This window comes from Microcebus murinus, chromosome 1 (genome assembly GCF_040939455.1).
Source record: "Microcebus murinus isolate Inina chromosome 1, M.murinus_Inina_mat1.0, whole genome shotgun sequence".
NCBI lineage: Eukaryota > Metazoa > Chordata > Mammalia > Primates > Cheirogaleidae > Microcebus > Microcebus murinus.
In genome coordinates this window covers 65,436,518-65,456,433 of record NC_134104.1, presented here as the reverse complement: position 1 = coordinate 65,456,433, position 19,916 = coordinate 65,436,518, and the positions used below count along the sequence as shown (strand labels likewise).

Below are 19,916 nucleotides of genomic sequence, written 5' to 3'. Positions count from 1 at the left end.
AGATTACAGTGAGCTGTAATTGGACCATTGCACTCCATACTGGACAACAGAGAAAGACTTTGTCTCAAAAACAAACAAACAAAAAATCATTTTCCACTTTTTTACATAACTTGAATAGGAATACTTAAATGAGTACCTATTTTTTCAATAGGTAATTTATTCACATGGTACAAAGTTCGAAAGATATAAGTGGGTATGCAGTGAAAAATGAGTCCCTCTCCCACCCCAGTCCCCCAGCTATCCAGAGCCCTTCCCCCTTCCCCAGTGGTAACTACTTTCCATGGTTTCTTGTGACATAACAATATTCTGTTTTTTTTTTTACTTTGATTCTTTCCCTTGATTTCCTTTAATTTTCAGAAAAATGTGTTTGTTTTCCAAAGTCTTCTAAAGAAGACCAATGAAAGTTTCTTTTTCCATGTAAAATATATTTTGCTGTTCTTTAAAAAGGTTTAGGGTTTAGGCCGGGCGCGGTGGCTCACGCCTGTAATCCTAGCTCTCTGGGAGGCCGAGGCGGGCGGATTGCTCGAGGTCAGGAGTTCGAAACTAGCCTGAGCAAGAGCGAGACCCCGTCTCTACTATAAATAGAAAGAAATTAATTGGCCAACTAATATATATACAAAAAATTAGCCGGGCATGGTGGTGCATGCCTGTAGTCCCAGCTACTTGGGAGGCTGAGGCAGGAGGATCACTTGAGCCCAGGAGTTTGAGGTTGCTGTGAGCTAGGCTGATGCCACGGCACTCACTCTAGCCTGGGCAACAAAGCGAGACTCTGTCTCAAAAAAAAAAAAAAATAATAATAAAAATAAAAAATAAAAAGGTTTAGGGTTTAGTATTAAATCAGGCAGTAACACCTCTCATCAGTCAGACATCTCTGTCACCATGTCAAACTGGCTTCAGCTAGCAATACTTTATTAAGTCCAAAAGAAAAAAAACTTAATTTTGAGGGAAAAAATCCAGTTCTGAAAACAATTAATATTAGTCTGTAATTTAAAACAAAATGAGGGCATTTCATGTTGCTTTATATACTCTTCTTCTCATGCAGAACCAGAACTGTAATATTCCTGACTCAGGCACTGATACTAACAGACACCACACCTGCCCCCAAACAGCAAAAATCAGAGCATGTCAAAGGGACAGTGAAGGCTTTTGTTTTTTATTTTATCATCATGAACTCATGGGTTTTAACATATTTGGTGTGATTTCAGTCCATTATAACTATTCATTTTGATGCTCGGATTAGCCCATCTTTGGCCACTGGGAGCATCTTCAGAGCTTATCTTCTGAGGCCTTTTAAAAGGATCCCAGTTGTCTTTGATAATTTTCTGCTTTCTGGTATGACATAATGTTTCAGGCTCATCTGGTATTCACTGATACTTCTAAAGTACTACAAAATATCTCTTGTAATTAGAGATATCATCATCATGTCTCTCTTAGTGGAGAATGTTTAGGTTGTTCTCATTTTTAAAATGTTATAAGTTTTTCAACCAGCATATCTGTTGATAGATAAATGTTTTTAGCCTTTAGTTTATGAGTTTAGCATACATGTTCGCATGTAATTACTAATTCAAAGCATAGAATGTTCTTTTAACTCTTAAAAATATTGCCAGATTGAATTGCCAAAGGACTGTGCCCATTTGTAAAATGTGAGTATGATGATTTCAACATAATACCAACTTTGGGTGTTATGCTTCCTTTTTAATATTCACTAATTTAATCATATGAAATCATAAATACTTTTATTTATTTACTTTTTTGCTAATTATGAAATTGAATATAATTACATTTGTTTATTAATTGTGTTCATTTTTATGTGAATTGTCTATGCCATTTGTTCATTTGCCTATTAGGTTCTTGATTTTTTAAAAGATAAAACAATGTGTATTCTTCATATAATTTAAATGTTAATCAGTTGTCATATTGGTTGCTGACATTTTATATTGAAAACATTTCAAACATTGGTTACAAATATTTAATTCTGTTCTAGTTATATTTTAAAGACCATTAATTAACCTTAGAGAGTGACCACCAAATTTTAAACATAAATATCAATTTTTGTATTCAGCTATCTGTGTAAGCTTGGCAAGTCACTTTACCTTCTCCTGACCTTACATCTGTCAAGTGTTGGATTGAACTTAATCTGTTAGATTCTTTCCAACTCTGACAGCCAAGATTTTCTTAGTTAAAAAGCACTATATTTAAATAACCCTTACAGTTCCTTGCTCTCTTATTTAGAGGATCTTTCCCACAGATGCCTTCTTTTACAACCTTCTAGTAAAGTTAAACTTCATCTTCTTCAGTCTTTCCTCCCTGCCCACATGATTTAAAGAACTCTGAAGAAAGAACATTGCCGATAGAAGTGTATTTCTTGGTTTGCTTAAGTGTAATCCTGTGATTGTTGGTTTTTTCAAGCCAAAAGGGAATGATTCTCATCTCTCAGCCTTGTCATTCATTAGATCTTACGTTATTTCAAGAAGGTGACCATTGAATTGGATTCAGCCTTTTGTAAAAGCTTTATATAAGTTTTCAGAAATATATTGGAAAAAATTAATACATTTTTAAAACAGATACTAATAAAAAGGGTTTTTTTAATCCAGTATTCAGGGTACTTAAAGATTGTTAGCATAAGTTATTAAAAAGTGACTCTATATATAAATAAAATAGTTCAGCTGTCAATTTCATTTGGCCCTGATAGTTTTACTACTTTTCTTTCTTTCTTTCTTTCTTTCTTTTTTTTTTTGAGACAGTCTTACTTTGTTGCCCGGGCCAGAGTGCCGTGGCATCAGCCTAGCTCACAACAGCCTCAACTCCTGGGCTCAAGCAATCCTTCTGCCTCAGCCTCCCAAGTAGCTGAGACTACAAGCAAGCTCCACCATGCCTGGCTAATTTTTTCTATATTTTTTTTTTTTTTTTTTTTTTTTGAGACAGAGTCTCGCTTTGTTGTCCAGGCTAGAGTGAGTGCCGTGGCATCAGCCTAGCTCACAGCAACCTCAAACTCCTGGGCTTGAGTGATCCTTCTGCCTCAGCCTCCCGGGTAGCTGGGACTACAGGCATGCGCCACCATGCCCGGCTAATTTTTTATATATATATCAGTTGGCCAATTAATTTCTTTCTATTTATAGTAGAGACGGGGTCTCGCTCTTGCTCAGGCTGGTTTTGAACTCCTGACCTTGAGCAATCCGCCCGCCTCGGCCTCCTAGAGAGCTAGGATTACAGACGTGAGCCACCGCGCCCGGCCTCTATATGTTTTTAATTGGCCAATTAATTTCTTTCTGTTTTTAGTAGAGATGGGGTCTCACTCTTGCTCAGGTTGGTTTCAAACTCCTGACCTTGAGCGATCCACCCGCCTCGGCCTCCCAGAGTGCTAGGATTATAGGCATGAGCCATCCGGCCTGGCCTCATTTTCTTTTTTAAAGAAATGCTTATGATGTATGTGGTCTTGCTGGTGAAGTATATATGAACCCCATATTTCAATGCTGTTATTAACAGTCTGCTCTGAAACATCTGGTGTTCTATAGACAATAAAAATAATAGGATGGGAATTTGCTATTGGAATGCTAACTATAATACAGAGATTTGAGTAAGTTTCCATTACTTACAGTTCACTCACTGTGTCCTCTTGAGAATGGTATCTAGCATGTTTATGTTTTATCTTTTTCTTTTTTTTTTTTTTTTTTTTTTTTTTTTTGAGACAGAGTCTCCCTTTGTTGCCCAGGCTAGAGTGAGTGCCGTGGCGTCAGCCTAGCTCACAGCAACCTCAAACTCCTGGGCTCAAGCGATCCTCCTGTCTCAGCCTCCCAAGTAGCTGGGACTACAGGCATGTGCCACCATGCCCGGCTAATTTTTTGTATATATATTAGTTGGCCAATTAATTTCTTTCTATTTATAGTAGAGACGGGGTCTCGCTCTTGCTCAGGCTGGTTTTGAACTCCTGACCTTGAGCAATCCGCCCGCCTCAGCCTCCCAGAGAGCTAGGATTACAGGCGTGAGCCACCGCGCCCAGCCTTATCTTTTTCAAAATGTGATAGTCTTTTATGTTATCTTCAGAAAGGTTGGAAATATGTGTCATTTATTTCATGTCTATATTTTGCTGTCATTCAGAGGTTAAACTTTCCGAGTGGAGACCCCAGAGCTTCTGAATATTTGATAAAGCCCTCAAAAAGCTCATTCACTTCAGAGGCCTCTGGACCATCTCTTGAAACCATTTTATTGTTATTCTTCACACATGAGAACCTCAATTAAGTGGAAGAGTAAGCTGCTTGCAGCAGATATTTTGATAGCTGGCCATCTGAAACAGGGAGGAGATAGCAAAATGTGTGTGTGTGTACAAAAAGAAGATCCAGTAAACTAGAAACTAGTGTAGCAGTCAAAGCCATTTAATATATGAGGACTTGGCTCAAGTAACCAAGCATCTGGTTTTATTTCTTTCATAGACACTATGAATTATACAACTGGATTCTTTTCTCACATTGTATTGGTTGTAAAGGAGCTCAGAGCCAAGTTTGTGGTCTACCCCAAACAAGTGCACAGCCCTTCTCTGCATTCATTTAGGTATTAATTTCTCTCATGGTTTTAAGATATTTTCTCTACCCTTATTTTCCCTAAGCCTTATTTGTTATATTTTTATCATGTATTATTAATGCTTTTGCAGCTTTTCTTTCCAAGTTTCCTAAATAGTAGTGAGGAATATAGTTTCGCCCCCAAAATTTTGAGAGTAAAGGCATTATACCTGACGACAATGTGAAACAACTATGAAGTCCTCTTTTTAATATTTTAGTATAGAAATGGATTCCCCTCCCTCAAATTTCAGGGAAAATCAATATTCCATGAAGATGCACTGTGTATATTCAGTGACTATATCTCCTAAAGTAGAATTGCATATATAGGGGTAAAATTCCCATGAGAATTCTCTAAATTGCTCGTATATCACAATTCAGCTAAATATTGACTCCCAATAAGTCCAGCACAGCTGTGGTTTCCTGCACTGTTCAAAGTGTTCATTCTGCCTTAATTGGAAATGCCATATGAAATAGTTGGCTTACATTTAGGGGCTGTGTTGTATGAAAATTATTTTATCTTTCAACAGTAAAATCACAGTCATCTTGGTGAAAGGCCAGGGGACCTAAGACTCACTCACTCTGGTGTACACATTCATATTGTGAAATGTTGGGTGGAGTTGCCCACTCTAAGTTATTTTTCTGTTCCATTTTCTTTTCATTGAGTTCATACAGTTGATTTGAGTAAGCTGACTGCTAGTAGGATGCCACTGGATTGGACCCTGCTATACATCTTTAGGGTATGCCTGCCCCAGTTTGAGAAGCCTCTGTATTTAAAATTTTGTTACTTTAAAGGGAAAAGATTTAATTTTAACTATACGTTTCTTAGCAGTGATGGCACATGGAGTATCATTGCACTTAATTTCTTGTGTTTCTCCTGTTATATTCATTTCACTTTCATAAGAATTAAGCATGAATGCATTTAATAATACTCCCCTTTTAGCACAAAGAAATTTTAATGCCCTTTTACAGCTTAGTACATATTTTAGAAATGCCAACCTCGTGTAAATCCGTAATTTTGCTGTTGATTTCAGTCTAAGACATTTGTCAGAGCTCAATGTAAGTGTGGTTATGTGGGATATATTGAAGATTGCTTTCTGAGGGTGGTCAGGTGCTACAACCCAGGAGCAAGGCCAGTTTTCTGTATTCTCGGAAAGAAGAAAAGAGAATTGCCCTTATGTCAGTCCTCTTTTCCCGTGAGTCCCATGGGGTTAGAAATTGCTCTGGCTCTTCTCATACTCTCACCCTTCTCTTCGTTTTGGCCAGAAATATTTTCTGTTTCCCTGAGATTAGCTTGTATTCGAAGAGAAAGTATTTAAGAAAATTCCTATTTAAAATTGGAATTGTTTCAATTTCAGAATTATCTTTTTGCTAGTGCTAAATGTTTAATTTCTTGTTAAGAATAATGATTTTTTAGTTTTGAAAATTTAATTCATGTTCCTTAAAAGGAGTCCAGGCAATGTGGAAAAGTACAAAGAGTAAAGCTTAAAATTATTCTAAATTCTACCAGTAGAACTAATCCTCATTAATATTATGTAAATGTCATTCCAGAGAGCATTCTCTTCACATGCATCTTAACATAAGGAAGAAAAAGTAGATAGATGGAGGAATGAAGATAGATAGCTTGTACTATTATAAAAAATACATGATATTTTTAATTAAAAACACTGTTTATCAAAAATAAATAAATTATAAAACTTTTTTTTTACCAGTATGTATTAAAAGATCTAAGAAAAAAATTTTAGATTAGAATTATGTTGAGCTATATTTCAGTTTTATATAATATCTCTTAATTCTATTAAGGATATTTAAGCAGTACTTCCTCATTCTGTTAAGAAAATTAGTGTACTTTCTTCTATCTCTTCTTCCCTGACTCCCATTTTCAATTATGTTATTAATTTATTGTTGTTCATAGCATTTGCATTAAAATCTATGGACATAATTGCTGTAGTTGAGTCTGAGAGTTACATTTGAATGGATTCAGTGCCTACTATGGGCCCTTTTACCATGACTTCTCCATTCCTAAGTTCTTTATTTTGATTTGTCTCTTGTTTGACTGGATTTCCGATAGCATGTGTTTCTCAGGAGGATCACAAAGACATTATCTGCCAAGTTCTTTCATATTTAGTGATGTCTACCCTTTGCCTTGTTACACTGGAATGACATCTTGGGAGTGGGTATAGGATTCTTGAATGTACTTTTCCTCAGACCTTTGTAGTATTGCTTCATTGTCTTCTGACATTGGCTGTTGCTGTGGAGCAGTCTGAAGCCAGGCTGATTTTCTTACCACTTTATAGGTAACTTTTTTGTCTAGATCTCTGAAGTATTATTTTTACAACCAAGAAACTTGTCAGTTTTAGTCATTCACTATCAGTTATTGTTGTTGTTTGGAACACAGTGTATTCTTTCAGTGCAGATTTAGTACTTTCATTTAAGGGAAATTTCTTGGACTGTACTCTTGAATACTTTTCCTGTTCCATGTATTGTGTTCTCTACTTTGGGGATAACAAGTATCCTTACATTGCAGTGGTCCTTAAGCTTTTTGACTCCAGGGACTGGTTTCGTGGAAGACAATTTTTCCAGGGATGGGGGAGCAGCGGACCTCTGTGGACCAGTACTGGTCCATGGCCTGGGGGTGGGGACCACAGTTAAATAGGGTTGTCTTTGTCTTCCATAATTATTATCTTCCTTCCAGTTGCTTTTATCTTTGACTTTTCACCCTAGATGCAATGCATAATTTACTTTTGTTTCCTTTTTTTTGTATTATTAATATGTTTATATTGTTGCCATGTCTTTTCATCTTGCTAAAGTGTTAGCAGCCCTATCCAGCAATTTTATTTGCTCTGATATGTGTGTTACTGAATTCTGCTGTCTGCACTTCCTCAGTATTTAAGATTCGATTCTGTAATCCTAGCACTTTGGGAGGCCAAGGCGGGCAGATTGCTCGAGGTCAGGAGTTCCAAACCAGCCTGAGCAAGAGCGAGACCCCGTCTCTACTATAAATATAAAGAAATTAATTGGCCAACTAATATATAGAGAAAAAAATTAGCCGGGCATGGTGACACATGCCTGTAGCCCCAGCTATTGGGAGGCTGAGGCAGTAGGATTGCTTGAGCCCAGGAGTTTGAGGTTGCTGTGAGCTAGGCTGATGCCACGGCACTCACTCTAGCCTGGGCAACAAAGTGAGACTCTGTTTCAAAAAAAAAAAAAAAGATTCGATTGTTTTCCCCTCTAAGCTACAGTTTAAGGATTGGAGTTTTCTTGTTTTGCACATTTTTCTATACCCTAAGGACATGGAGGTAGAGTGCATATGTATTAAAACATTATAAAGCCTCGGCATTTATAATTTTTGTATTGATATAGAAAGATCTTTAAAGGGAAGAAAATGAGGGTATAGAACAATGTGTATAAAATACTGCCATTATGTAAAACATTGGCAAAAAGTATGTATATGCATATATATAAGTATCTTTATACATTCACATACATGTTTGCTTTACACACCTAAAATATATCTCTGGAATGCTAGACAAGGCATTAATCATCGGTTGCCCCTGGGTGGCAGTAGGGTGGGATTAGGAGGGAGACGTTTCTCTATAGCTTTTTAGACTTCTTGTATTTTAAAGAATGTGAATGAGCCACATATTAATAAATTATGTGGACTGTTCTTTCTGTTTGAGATTTAATTGCCCTGTTCAGGATCCCTCAACCCTGTAGGAAGTGTATCCCGTTCCACAGGGAACTCTGCATCCGTCCTCCGGCTCAGTGTGGGCCCCAGGCTTAGTACCAGTGAGGTGGCTCCCAGTTAGTCACCCCCACACACACCACCGCTTTCCAGTCTCTGTGTCTGTCACAGTGCAGCTGGCAATCGGTGTTTCTCTCCAAATCTGGGCTTTTTAGTGAATATTCTCAGGATTTTGTTAACTGGTTAATATCCCTTTTTGGGGAAGGAGAGAGGGTAAAAGTTGTGCCATAATCTTTCTTTTCTTGCCTAGCACATTTAAAAGTATGTGCCATTAAATTGTACCCATTCCTTTTGGTTGCTGCTGCTGATTTTTGTTATTGTTGTTGTTGTTTAATGTTGTTACTTTTGATTCTGTATATTTGGGATATGGTTAGGGAGAGTCTGTGATCTGATTTTATTTGTTACTATTTGGTTTAATTTCTGGCACCAACTTGGTGTTCTCCCTCCTGGCTTTGGTCTAGTCTCCATTACCCACATATGCCTTGATGGTTGGCCCCTTCCCTGGTTCCTCCAGGTCTATCTGAACACTGTCCTCCTCTACTCCAGCCTTGCCTTGCCTTTCCTGGCCAGTCATGTGTTGTTTAACGATGGGATATGTTCTTAGAAATGCGTTGTTAGGCGATTTCGTTATGTGAGCATCACAGAGTGTACTTACACAAACCTAGGCAGTATAGCCTACTACACAGCTAGGCTATATGGTATAGCTATTGCTCCTAGGCTACGAACCTGTACAGGGTGTCACTGTGGTGACTACTATAAGCAGTTGTAACCCAATGGTCTTTATGTATCTAAACATAGGAAAGGTACAGTATAAAAGATAACCTGTGTAGGGCACTTACCATGAATGAAGCTTACAGGACCAAAAGTTGCTCTGGGTGAGTCAGTGAATGAAGGCCTAGGACATTACTGTCCACTGCTACTGGCTTTATAAACACTGTGCACTTATACTACACTAAATTTATTTTTAAAATATCTTTTCTTCAATAATAAATTAACCTTCCCTACTGTAAAGTTCTTACTTTATAAACTAATTTTTTAACTCTTTTGTAATACCACTTAGCTTAAAATAAACACATTGTACAACTGTACAAATATGTTTTCTTTCTTCATATTCTTATTCTATAAGCTTTTCATATTTTTTAAATTTTTTTGCTGTTGAAGTTTTTTTGTTAAAATCTAAGGCACAAACACATTCACTTAGGCTGACACAGGCTCAGGAACATCAATATCCCTGTCTTTTACCTCCACATCTTATCCCACTGGAAGGTTTTCAGGAGCAATAACGCACATGGATCTGTCATCTCCTATGATGACAGTGCCTTCCCCTGTAATAACCCTGAAGAATCTGCCTGAGGCTGTTTTGCTGTTAACTTTTTTTTATATAAGTAGAAGGAGAATGCTCTAAAATAATGATTAAAAAGTATAGTATAGTAAATATTAATACATAAACTAGCAACACAGTCATTTGTTATCGTCATCAAGTATTATGTACTGGGCTATATTTTCATACGACTGGCAGTGCAGCAGGTTTGTTTATACCGCATCACCACAAACACATAACTCGTTGCATTCTGACATAATGACAGCTATATCACTAGGTGATAGGAATTTTTCAACTCTTATTTTAATCTTATGGGCCTGCCATTGCATATTCAATCTGTTGCTGATGGAAACATTATTACACAGTGCATGGCTGTACTTAACTTCCAACCTGGTCTTGGTCATACGTAGCCAGTCTTACAACCCCAGTTACCCCACCCATCTGAGGGCTGCACTGGGCAGGGAGGGTTCCCATTGCTGCCCAGCTTGCAGGGCTCAGCAGTTTAGGGAGCTGTCAGTCTGCACCCTGGTTCTGGGAAAGCAAGCAACTAGTTGCCAGATTCCCTTTATACAGTTTGCTTAACACACACACACACACACACGGCTGTGTTTCTTTTATCTGACAATGTTTTGCTTCAAAAGTTCATTGCCCTTTCAACATAAATTCCCAAAATTATTTCTCAAGTTATAACCTCGCCTTGCCAAGGATTTGCACTGCTGACAAAGATGTCTTTCTGAAACCAAGAATGTGATCATGCCATTCTCCTGTTTACAAATGTTTGGTAGCCTCTCACCTTCAGGAAAAAGTCCTAAAAATAAGAGCTATGATAAAGCAAATCATTTACAGCCCAAGAGCATAAGTTCACAAAGGATATCGTTTTTTTCACTTTTGAATCCCCAGCACGGAGAACTGCACCTGGCACAGAGTAGATACTCCAAAAATATTTGGTGAATAAAATAACAAATAATAGGTGCCTAGTAAATCTTTTTTGAATTAATTTTAATCTAATGAGAGTTTACTGATGAGATTGCAGAATCTCTCTGTCATCTGAAAACAACCAATTAAATCAACAACAACGAAAATTTTGTAGTTTGGGTTTTAACATGCTATATACCATTGTGTTCAAATAAGAAGTAATGGCACATAAATGCAAACACAGTAGGATTGACTGCAAGAAGTGTCAAAAAGACAAAAAGAAAGAGGATGTAGTCTGTCTTATCTGTCTGTGCTTGACATCCCATAAAGATTTGTGGTAACTCCTACGTAAAACATCATAATGTAGTGTACTTCAGATTTGGCTTGAAGCTTTCTGAGTACCAAGTGGAAAAGGGTGACTGAGTTATATAATTTTTATCATTGGAAAGGAACAACATTTCTTAACATTAAGTTCTAAAACAAATTTCCCACCTGGGGCTTTATATCAGGGGCGTTGAGTGATGGGGGGATGTTATACCGTATATCATTCCTACGGCAAATAAGGTAATAATTTTTTGACAGTTTCTTATGAAATCCACCTGATAATAACAGTAAGCCCAACTCAATGATGCCAGTTCTTTTCAGAGCTGAGATAACGTGGTCTGTCTCTGTGGCCGTCTGTTGTTGTCTGGCTTGAATCCAAGGATAGACTTAGAGCTCCTTGCCTTCAGATGGTCCTCCTTAAATAAATGTCCTTCTTCCTATGGCCTTTTGACCACAGGCATTTTGAGATTGTGCTGTCAGGCTAGAGGCTGAATTGTTGTTTGCTGGGTGACTGGTGGAGGTAGGTGCATATGCTATAGAAACTAAGTGAGAGTTGGTTTGAATGATGTCATTTGGAGAAAATTCATGTACCCAAGTAGGCAAGTTCCCTGGATAGGGATTGCAGGAGCACCTACAGGCAGGGCCAGAAACATCTCAGTATCTGCATCAAATTAGAAAGTATCGATCAGTTTTTTATTCACAAATTATTAAGATTTAAATTTATTGCCAAGGGTAGGCTAAAGCAGGAACCCTTTGTATATTGCTGGTGAGAATATAAATTGATAACAGAGTTTTGGGGAAGCAATTTGGCAATATAGTTCAAGCTCCTCAAAGACATTTGACCTAGTACTGCTACTTCTGGGAAAATGTCCCAAAGAAATAATCCTTTTAAAAAAGCAAAGGTCTCTTTTGTAACAACCTAGATGGAACTAGAGACCATCCTTCTATGTGAAGTATCGCAAGAATGGAAAAACAAACACTCAATGCTAAATTGGAACTAATCAATCAATACATGTGTACATATGGAAGTAATATTCATCGGAAATCAAGCAGGTGGGAGGGGGCTGAAGGGGGCAGGTAGATTCATACCTAATGGGAACAGTGCATACTAACTGGGTAAAGGGCACACTTAAAACTTTAACTCAAACTGTACAAAAGCAAATTATGTAACTAAAACATGTATACCCCCATAATATACTGAAATTTAAAAAAAGCAAAGGTCTGAGCCTCAAAAATTTTTATGTTATTTGTAATACTTCATTTCTTCATTTATAGTATCAAGAAATTGTAGGCAATTTAAATGTCCCACAGAAGGAGAATAAACAAATGTATTCACTGAAAGGAATATCATGACTCAAGCTAAAATGTTTTGAAGAATATAAGACAGAAAATTCTTAAAATGTTAAATGAGAAAAGCAAAATACAAAGTATATAAACAATAGAAGTTGAACTGTGTTCAAAAATATGTTTAGAAGAGAAGACTGGTAGGAAATATACCAAAAGAGTAAATCACTGTTTTTGAATACTAAAACTTTTTAAGAAAAACACTCTGAAAGGAAGACAGATATAAATATTCATATTCCCGAGAAAAGGGTGTTTTTAAAAAGTTTTTTTAGAGATGAGGTCTCAGTCTGTCATCCAGGCTGGAGTGCAGTGGCACCATCATAGCTCACAGCAGCCTCAAACTCCTGGGCTCAAGCAATCCTCCTGCCACAGCTTCCCAAGTACTACAAGTGCATGCCACCACACCGGGCTGATTTTTTTTTTTTTCTTCAGTTTTTAGAGATCGAGACTCACTGTGTTACCTAGGCTGGTCTCAAACTCCTAGCCTCAAATGATCCTCCTTGCCTCAGCTTCCTCAGTTTGTAGGCGTGAACCACAGCACCTGGCAAAAAGGGGAGTTATATAGTAGAGAAGAGATAATTAATCAGCCTGTGTTCGGCAGAATGACAGTTCTTCCCTAGACCTTCCAGATCCCTGTGTGATCCCAGTCACGCTTACTAAGCATTCTAATTTTGACACCAGAAAAAAAAGTACCCTGGTGAATGGCATAAAATTAGGTTTTTGAACTTGCAAGTCTTAGAAATCAAAAAGTTTGATGTCCCCCTATCCCTACCCCCAACCAGATACAGCAGCAACCCTGGATCATTGCAGGGAACATTAGTAGTCTAGCCCATTGCTTCAGTGGCCAAAGGAGAAAGAGCAAAAATAAAAGGGAAAAATCATATTTATGTGATGAGCTGGTCTTTGAGTTTTTAAAAAAAGGAGAAGCTGGAAATAGTGGTCATCTTTCTTTAAGCAGCAAATGCTTAATAATTCATTTAAGAAATCTTTTAATTCTCAGTCCTTTTTAAAAAAAACTTTTTCTTAAAGTGTGATCTAAGTGTATCACTAAATGTTTGACTCACTAATTAGCTTCTTTAGCTGTATTATATAATTATATAACTAGGTTTTATACTTCACTCATACTTTTTTTTAATAACAGCTTTGTTCAGATATAGTCCACATGCCATACAATTCACCCACTTAGAGTGCTTAATGAGTTGTGCAACCATGGCCACAGTCAATTTTAGAACATTTTCATCACCCCGAAAAGAAATCTCCTGCCCATTAGCATTCACTCCCCATATTCCCCCAAACCTTGCCCAAGGTAATCACTAATCTACTTTCTACCATGTTTCCCCGAAAATAAGACCTACCCATAAAATAAGCCCTAGCAAGATTCCTAAGCATTTGTGCAATATAAGCCCTTCCCCGAAAATAAGACCTAGTGATGGGCGGGGCTATGCAGCGTATCTGCACAACCCATGCATTTTGTCATGGAGCGGTAAAGAAGATGAGCAGCCCTTCTCATCTGCCCCATGAGAGCTCTATTGCTGGACATGAGAGACTGGGGCCAATGGTTCTAAAGGAAATAGAGTCGCAGTAAATTCAGGATGGAATTCGAGGTTTGGAGAGTTATGATGATGTTCCAGAAGAAGACGACTTAACTATATTTGAATAAATGTAGATTGTTTTACTATACTTAAAAAAAAACATATCCCCTGAAAATAAGCCCTAGGGTGTCTTCTTGAGGAAAAATCAATATAAGACCCTGTCTTATTTTCAGGGAAACATGGTACCTCTTATAGATTTGCCTATTCTAGACATTTCATATAAATTGAATCATACAATAATATGTGGTCTTTTGTCACTGTCTTTCACTCAGCATAATGTTTTCAAGATTCATTAATATTATACCATAAATATATACTTCAGTTTTTAAGATTATTCATTATTTTTTATTCTAATCTTCCATTTTATGGATATACCACATTTTATTTATGTGGTATTCATCTATTAATGGATACTTTGATTATTTCTACCTTTTGCCTAATGTGAATACTGCTATGAACATGCATGTACAAGTTTTTATGTAGACATCTATTTCATTTCCTTTTGGAGATGCACACACACACATATACATACACATTCCTAGGAGTGGGAATGTGATCACATGACAATTCTTTATTTAACCTTTGGAGGCAGTGCCAGACCGTTTTCCAGAGTGGCCGCACCAGTTTACAGTACCACTAGCAATGTATCAAGTGCGGTACGGTTTCTCCTCATCCTTGCCAGTAGTAGTTACTATCTGTCTTTTTGATTATAGCCATCCTAGTGGATATGAAATATATCTCATTTTGGTTTTGATGTGCATTTCCCTAATGATGAATGATGTTGAGCATCTTTTCACGTACTTATTGGCCGTTTGTGTATCTTCTTTGGAGAAATGCCTATTGACATTCTTTGCCCATTTTTAATTGGTTATTTGTCTTTTCATTGTTGAACTGTAAGTTCTTTATATATTTTGGATATAAGTTCCTTATTATATATGATTTGGAGATATCTCCAAATCATATTTGAAGATATTTTCTCCTATCTGTGGATTATCTTTTCACTTCCTTGATGGTGTCCTTTGAAGCACAAAAGGTTTTAATTTTGATGAAGTTCAATTTATTTATTTTTTGTTGTGATTTTAGAGTCATATCTAATAAATCATTGCCTAATCCACGGTCACAAGATTTACACCTGTGTTTTCTTCTAAGAGTAGTATAGTTGTAGCTCTTACATTTAGGTCTTTGATCCATTTTGTGTTAATTTTATATATATAGTGTGAGGAAGTGATCCAATTCCATTCTTTTACATGTGACTATCCAATTGTCCTAGCATCATTTGCTGAAAAGATAGTTTTTCCATGGAATTGTCTTAGCATACTTGTTGAAAATCAATTGGCTGTAAATGTGAGGATTTATTTTTGGACTCTCAGTCTATTTCATTGGTCTTTTATGTCCATACATTTATTTATTTATTTTTTTTTTTTTTTTGAGACAGAGTCTCACTTTGTTGTCCAGGCTAGAGTGAGTGCCGTGGCGTCAGCCTAGCTCACAGCAACCTCAAACTCCTGGGCTCGAGTGATCCTTCTGCCTCAGCCTCCCGAGTAGCTGGGACTATAGGCATGTGCCACTATGCCCGGCTAATTTTTTATATATATATATCAGTTGGCCAATTAATTTCTTTCTGTTTATAGTAGAGACGGGGTCTCGCTCTTGCTCAGGCTGGTTTTGAACTCCTGACCTTGAGCAATCCGCCCGCCTCGGCCTCCCAAGAGCTAGGATTACAGGCATGAGCCACAGCGCCCGGCCATTTATATTTTTCTTTCATCGTTTCATTCGTTTTGCTAAGATTTATTGGGTACATCTAGATGCCAAGAATTGTGCTTGACATATCCAGGTTATTTGCTTTTGGGAACCAAACTGTCCCTCAAAGCCTAAATTTTCTTTAGGAAACTCATTCTAACGGATATAACATCTCTTTATCTTAATGAGGTATAAAGTGATTTTCTCTTCTAGCTGAACCGTAGAGGCAATTGTAGATCTATCTGACTCATACATGGTCTTTTGGCAAGTTGTAGTTTGTCCAACTGTATGAATGTTCAGAAGTCCAAGTGCATTTGGAGCGCTTGGAAGAATGAAAATTGGTCTGAGCTAGTCCAGTGAGATGAGATTAGTTTTAAAGTGAAAGAAGGATCTACAACCACGATGGGAGGTTCCTGCCGTGTGTGGAGTGGCCCATGTGTGAGTTGAGAGGCACAGGAAGGTGGTAAGTCTAGTTGCTGGCAGCAGAAAGGCCAGAGAGAAGTGGAGTGCCTGCTGGATTGAAAACTGTTGTCAAATTCTGCTTCCAGAGTTTATTTTAGTAGCAGTTCCATGCCAGTGTAACGTTATAAAGAAAAAATTATGTTTACAGATTATGGCTTATTGCTGGGTTCAAGATTAGTTAAAGGAGGCAAGAAATTTATATAATGGTAGTAGCTCATCTCTAGATAGGAATTACAGTTGCAGGAATTGAAGGGACTGTCCAAAGAAATGTAAACTTAGCAGAATTGTGTGATTATCTAAATTAATTAAAGGTGATTCCAGTATTATAACTTGAGGACATTGAGAGGACATTTGTATCAATACATGTAATGAACAAGGTGGAAAGAAACAGATTTAAAGATAACCATTGATTTCAATATGCTTATTGGCAAAATATTTAAATAGATACTAAAAGATACCTAACTTAACCATTAGATAATATATCAAGTCTGATATCTAAGAGCTTCTAACATTCATTAGATACAAATAAGATTCATTTCCCATCTAGTGTTGTTGCCTGTTTGTTTTGAAACCCATATTATAAAATGACCTCTTACCTGTTAATGTCTGATTGTAGAGGTTAGGTGGTGTTTTTGTTTTCTTCATCTATATAACAAGTGTAAAAATACTTGGTCATTGGTTTTGAAAGGCTTAAGAAAGGTACTTGGTTTGGTAGTGCCACTAACAATATTATTGTTTTTCACATGACAAGAGTGATTCTCACTCTGGCTCAGGATACTTCTGAAGATGCAGAATGTTGGCATGACCGTCATTCTGCATCAGAATCTCTGCTGTACATGCATAGTGATGTACAGCAGAGTAATCCTAGCATTCTGGGAGGCCAAGGCAGGCGGATCGTTTGAGCTCAGGAGTTCGAGACCAGCCTAAGCAAGAGTGAGACCCCCATCTCTAAAAATAGAAGAAATTAATTGGCCAACTAAAAATATACATAGAAAACATTAGCTGGGCATGGTGGCACATGCCTGTAGTCTCAGCTGCTTGGGAGACTGATGCAGGAGGATCACTTGAGCCTAGGAGTTTGAGGTTGCTTTGAGCTAAGCTGACACCACGGCACTCTAGCCCGGGCAACAGAGTAAGACTCTGTCTCAAACAAAACAAAACAATATTATTGTTTTGAGGGAGGAAAAAAGTATTTAATACTGACTGTATTGAAAAAACGTAATCTGTATAGCAATATAGATAAGTTTCAGTTGCTCAAGATGGTTTTGTCTCTAAACACTTAAGTGCAAATGTTTTAGAAAATGTATTCTATGTTGAAACTTAATACTGTACGTTTATTCATCCATCCTAAAATTTCTTTCAGGAATTGTTCCATCTTCCGTTGTCCTGACTTCTTTCCAAGTGATGTCAAGAGTTTTTTTAATATGGGCAGTGACACATAGCGTCAAAGAGGTAAGTGTTTATACAGACTAAAATAAAATAATATCAGCACTAACAAACACTAGTCAACTTTCTCTTTCACACGTTTGTTGTGGCTAAAATGAGAACTCCAGGTCATATCAATGTAGCTGAATAAAGTTCACATTCACTGTAGGAATGGAGTTAATAGTGGGAAACATACCCCATATATGCAGTGTTGCTAAAGAGAAGACTGATGAAATGGTACGGTCCTGTGATCTTAGTTCTCATGGAGGTTTGGATGGTGTGGATGTGGTCTGCACCTCAGTTATATTTTTCTAGTATCTTGTTTGTATCCAGCACATTAAACTCTGGGCATCTGCATCTTCACAGTGGGAATGGGAGACACTGATTCATCCTCAGAGCAATTCAATTCTTTTGGACCAGGAGAAACAAACTTGTTTCCACCCAGCCTACCAGGATAAATGGAATTGCCAAATGTACTGAGTCTAACAGTTCTGAGAGACCAGTGCTCTGACAGGGGCCTAGAGTGGCAGATACCTAGGCAGCCCCAGGGACACTCATTGCAAGAATTTGATGAAGAAAACCATCATCACCATGGGTGTGAATTTGTAACTAAGCTTTCATTTTTTGGAGGGGGGGGCAGTTTCTGCTTTTTCAAAGTCAGTTTTTTCTTACTAATATCGCCTTGAGGTACAGTACTTGTAGTCACAAGAAGGATTCATTTTTCAACTGTCTAGTCCATTAGCATTATTTTGGCATTTTTTTTCCCCTCTATTCTTCTGAAATCCCTGTCCAAACATTTTGTTTTTCAGGATTTATTTTGACAGTTTCATTTGTATTTCACCTAATGAGGGTTTTTTTTTAACCTTTTTATTGGTGTGTGATATATATCCAGAAAAATATATATAGCTAATGAGTTTTTAGCCAAAGTTTAATACACTTTGGTTAATAAGCTATTATTTTTGTTATTAATATATTTGCATGGAATTTGCCGATCCATGTGCTTTTAAAAAAAGATCTATCTCCTTGAAAAGGTCTAAATTTCACATGCAGAAAGAATGTAAAATAATTTTGTGCCCTTTTTTAGTGATTACATTTATTTTTTTAAAAAGTTTAAAACAGGCAAATAAATTCTAATATTCACCTTTGTTCTCACTCTTAATTGTTTATGGAGTTAGGAAAGTTATTTAAAAATACCACATCATCTCTTCATTTATTTCAAAGTCCTTTCTACAAATTGTCATTTTTAACCCATGTAGTAATACCCCCCTTATCTGAGTGGGATACATTACAAGACCCCCAGTGGATGCCTGAAGCTATAGTTACTATGCAACATGTCTTCCACCCACAAATTTAATGTCTTTTCCATCTTAACTAAGCACTTGTCTTGCATTGTGGCCACAACTTTTGCAGTTTGAGGTGCAACAGCAAAATTAGCACAAATTTCTTTTTCCTTCTTCACAATTTCACAAATAGGAAATTCATTCTTACTGTAGATCTTAGCAACCTCAGCATACAATTTGTTTACTTTCCTTAGTAAGTGGAGAAGTTTTACCTGTTCACTTAAAGAAAACCCTTTATGGTTCCTCTGTAGCATATCTGAATTGCCAGCATCACCGCTCTTGCTCTTTGGGGCCACTATTAAGTAAAACAAGTCTTGCTTGAACACAGGATCTGCTAACTGATAACTGGGTGACATATACAGCATGGATACACTGGACTTAGAGAAGATTCACATCCCTGCTGGCACAGAGCAGGGCAGTGTGAGATTTCATCAAGCTACTCAGAACAGCGCCCAATTTAAAACTTATGAATTGTTTATTTCTGGAATTTTCCATTTAATATTTTCAGACCAAGGCTAACCAGCGGTAACAGAAACAAAAGCCCAGATAAAGAAGGACTATTATATTTCTTCCTCTCTTACTTTTATGTATATAATTTTTCCTTTTCATTTTCATTTTAACCAACTTATAACTTTGTCTGACATTGGTCTCCAGTAACCTAAAATTTCTTCCTAGTAGTAACTCATTTACATTCTTAAATAGGCAATTATGTACTTTCAATAATTAAATGCTAGGTACATGAAGTCAAAATATTGTTCACTATGGAGTATTCAATCACTCTGCCAATATAGTCAGATATTGATTGTCTAGGTACTAATGGTCCAGCTGATAGATTATCCATAGCCTTGCTTCTCCTCCTCCCTCCTGCTTCAGTGACCACTTCTGATGAGCAGGTCTGCCAGAGGGTAGACAGGCACATCAAACATGCTTACAATTCAAAGCAGGCAGTTCTGTTAGTCAAATTGCTGTTAGCAGCATTTGCCAGGATTTCCGGGGCAGATCATTGAGACAGGTTGGCTTAAAAAGCTCTTAGTATCTCTGTGGATTACAGGTCCATGGGCCTGGCTGTCATCCTCAGTGACCACGCCACCTGCCAGATGTATAGACTCAACATGTACCAGATGGGCTCACATATATTATCACATTTTAGCTGTA

General features: G+C 37.3%; 1 protein-coding gene across 2 annotated transcripts in view; it reads left to right on the top strand.

Moving 5' to 3' along the window:
* HACD2 (3-hydroxyacyl-CoA dehydratase 2) overlaps window positions 1-19,916 on the top strand; it is a 94,462-nt gene that overhangs the window by 41,641 nt on the left and 32,905 nt on the right. For both annotated transcript variants that reach the window (XM_020287124.2, XM_012780466.3), the window contains exon 4: window positions 17,360-17,448. In XM_020287124.2, the coding sequence (XP_020142713.1) occupies window positions 17,360-17,448 (89 nt within the window). The remainder of the gene's footprint in view (window positions 1-17,359; window positions 17,449-19,916) is intronic.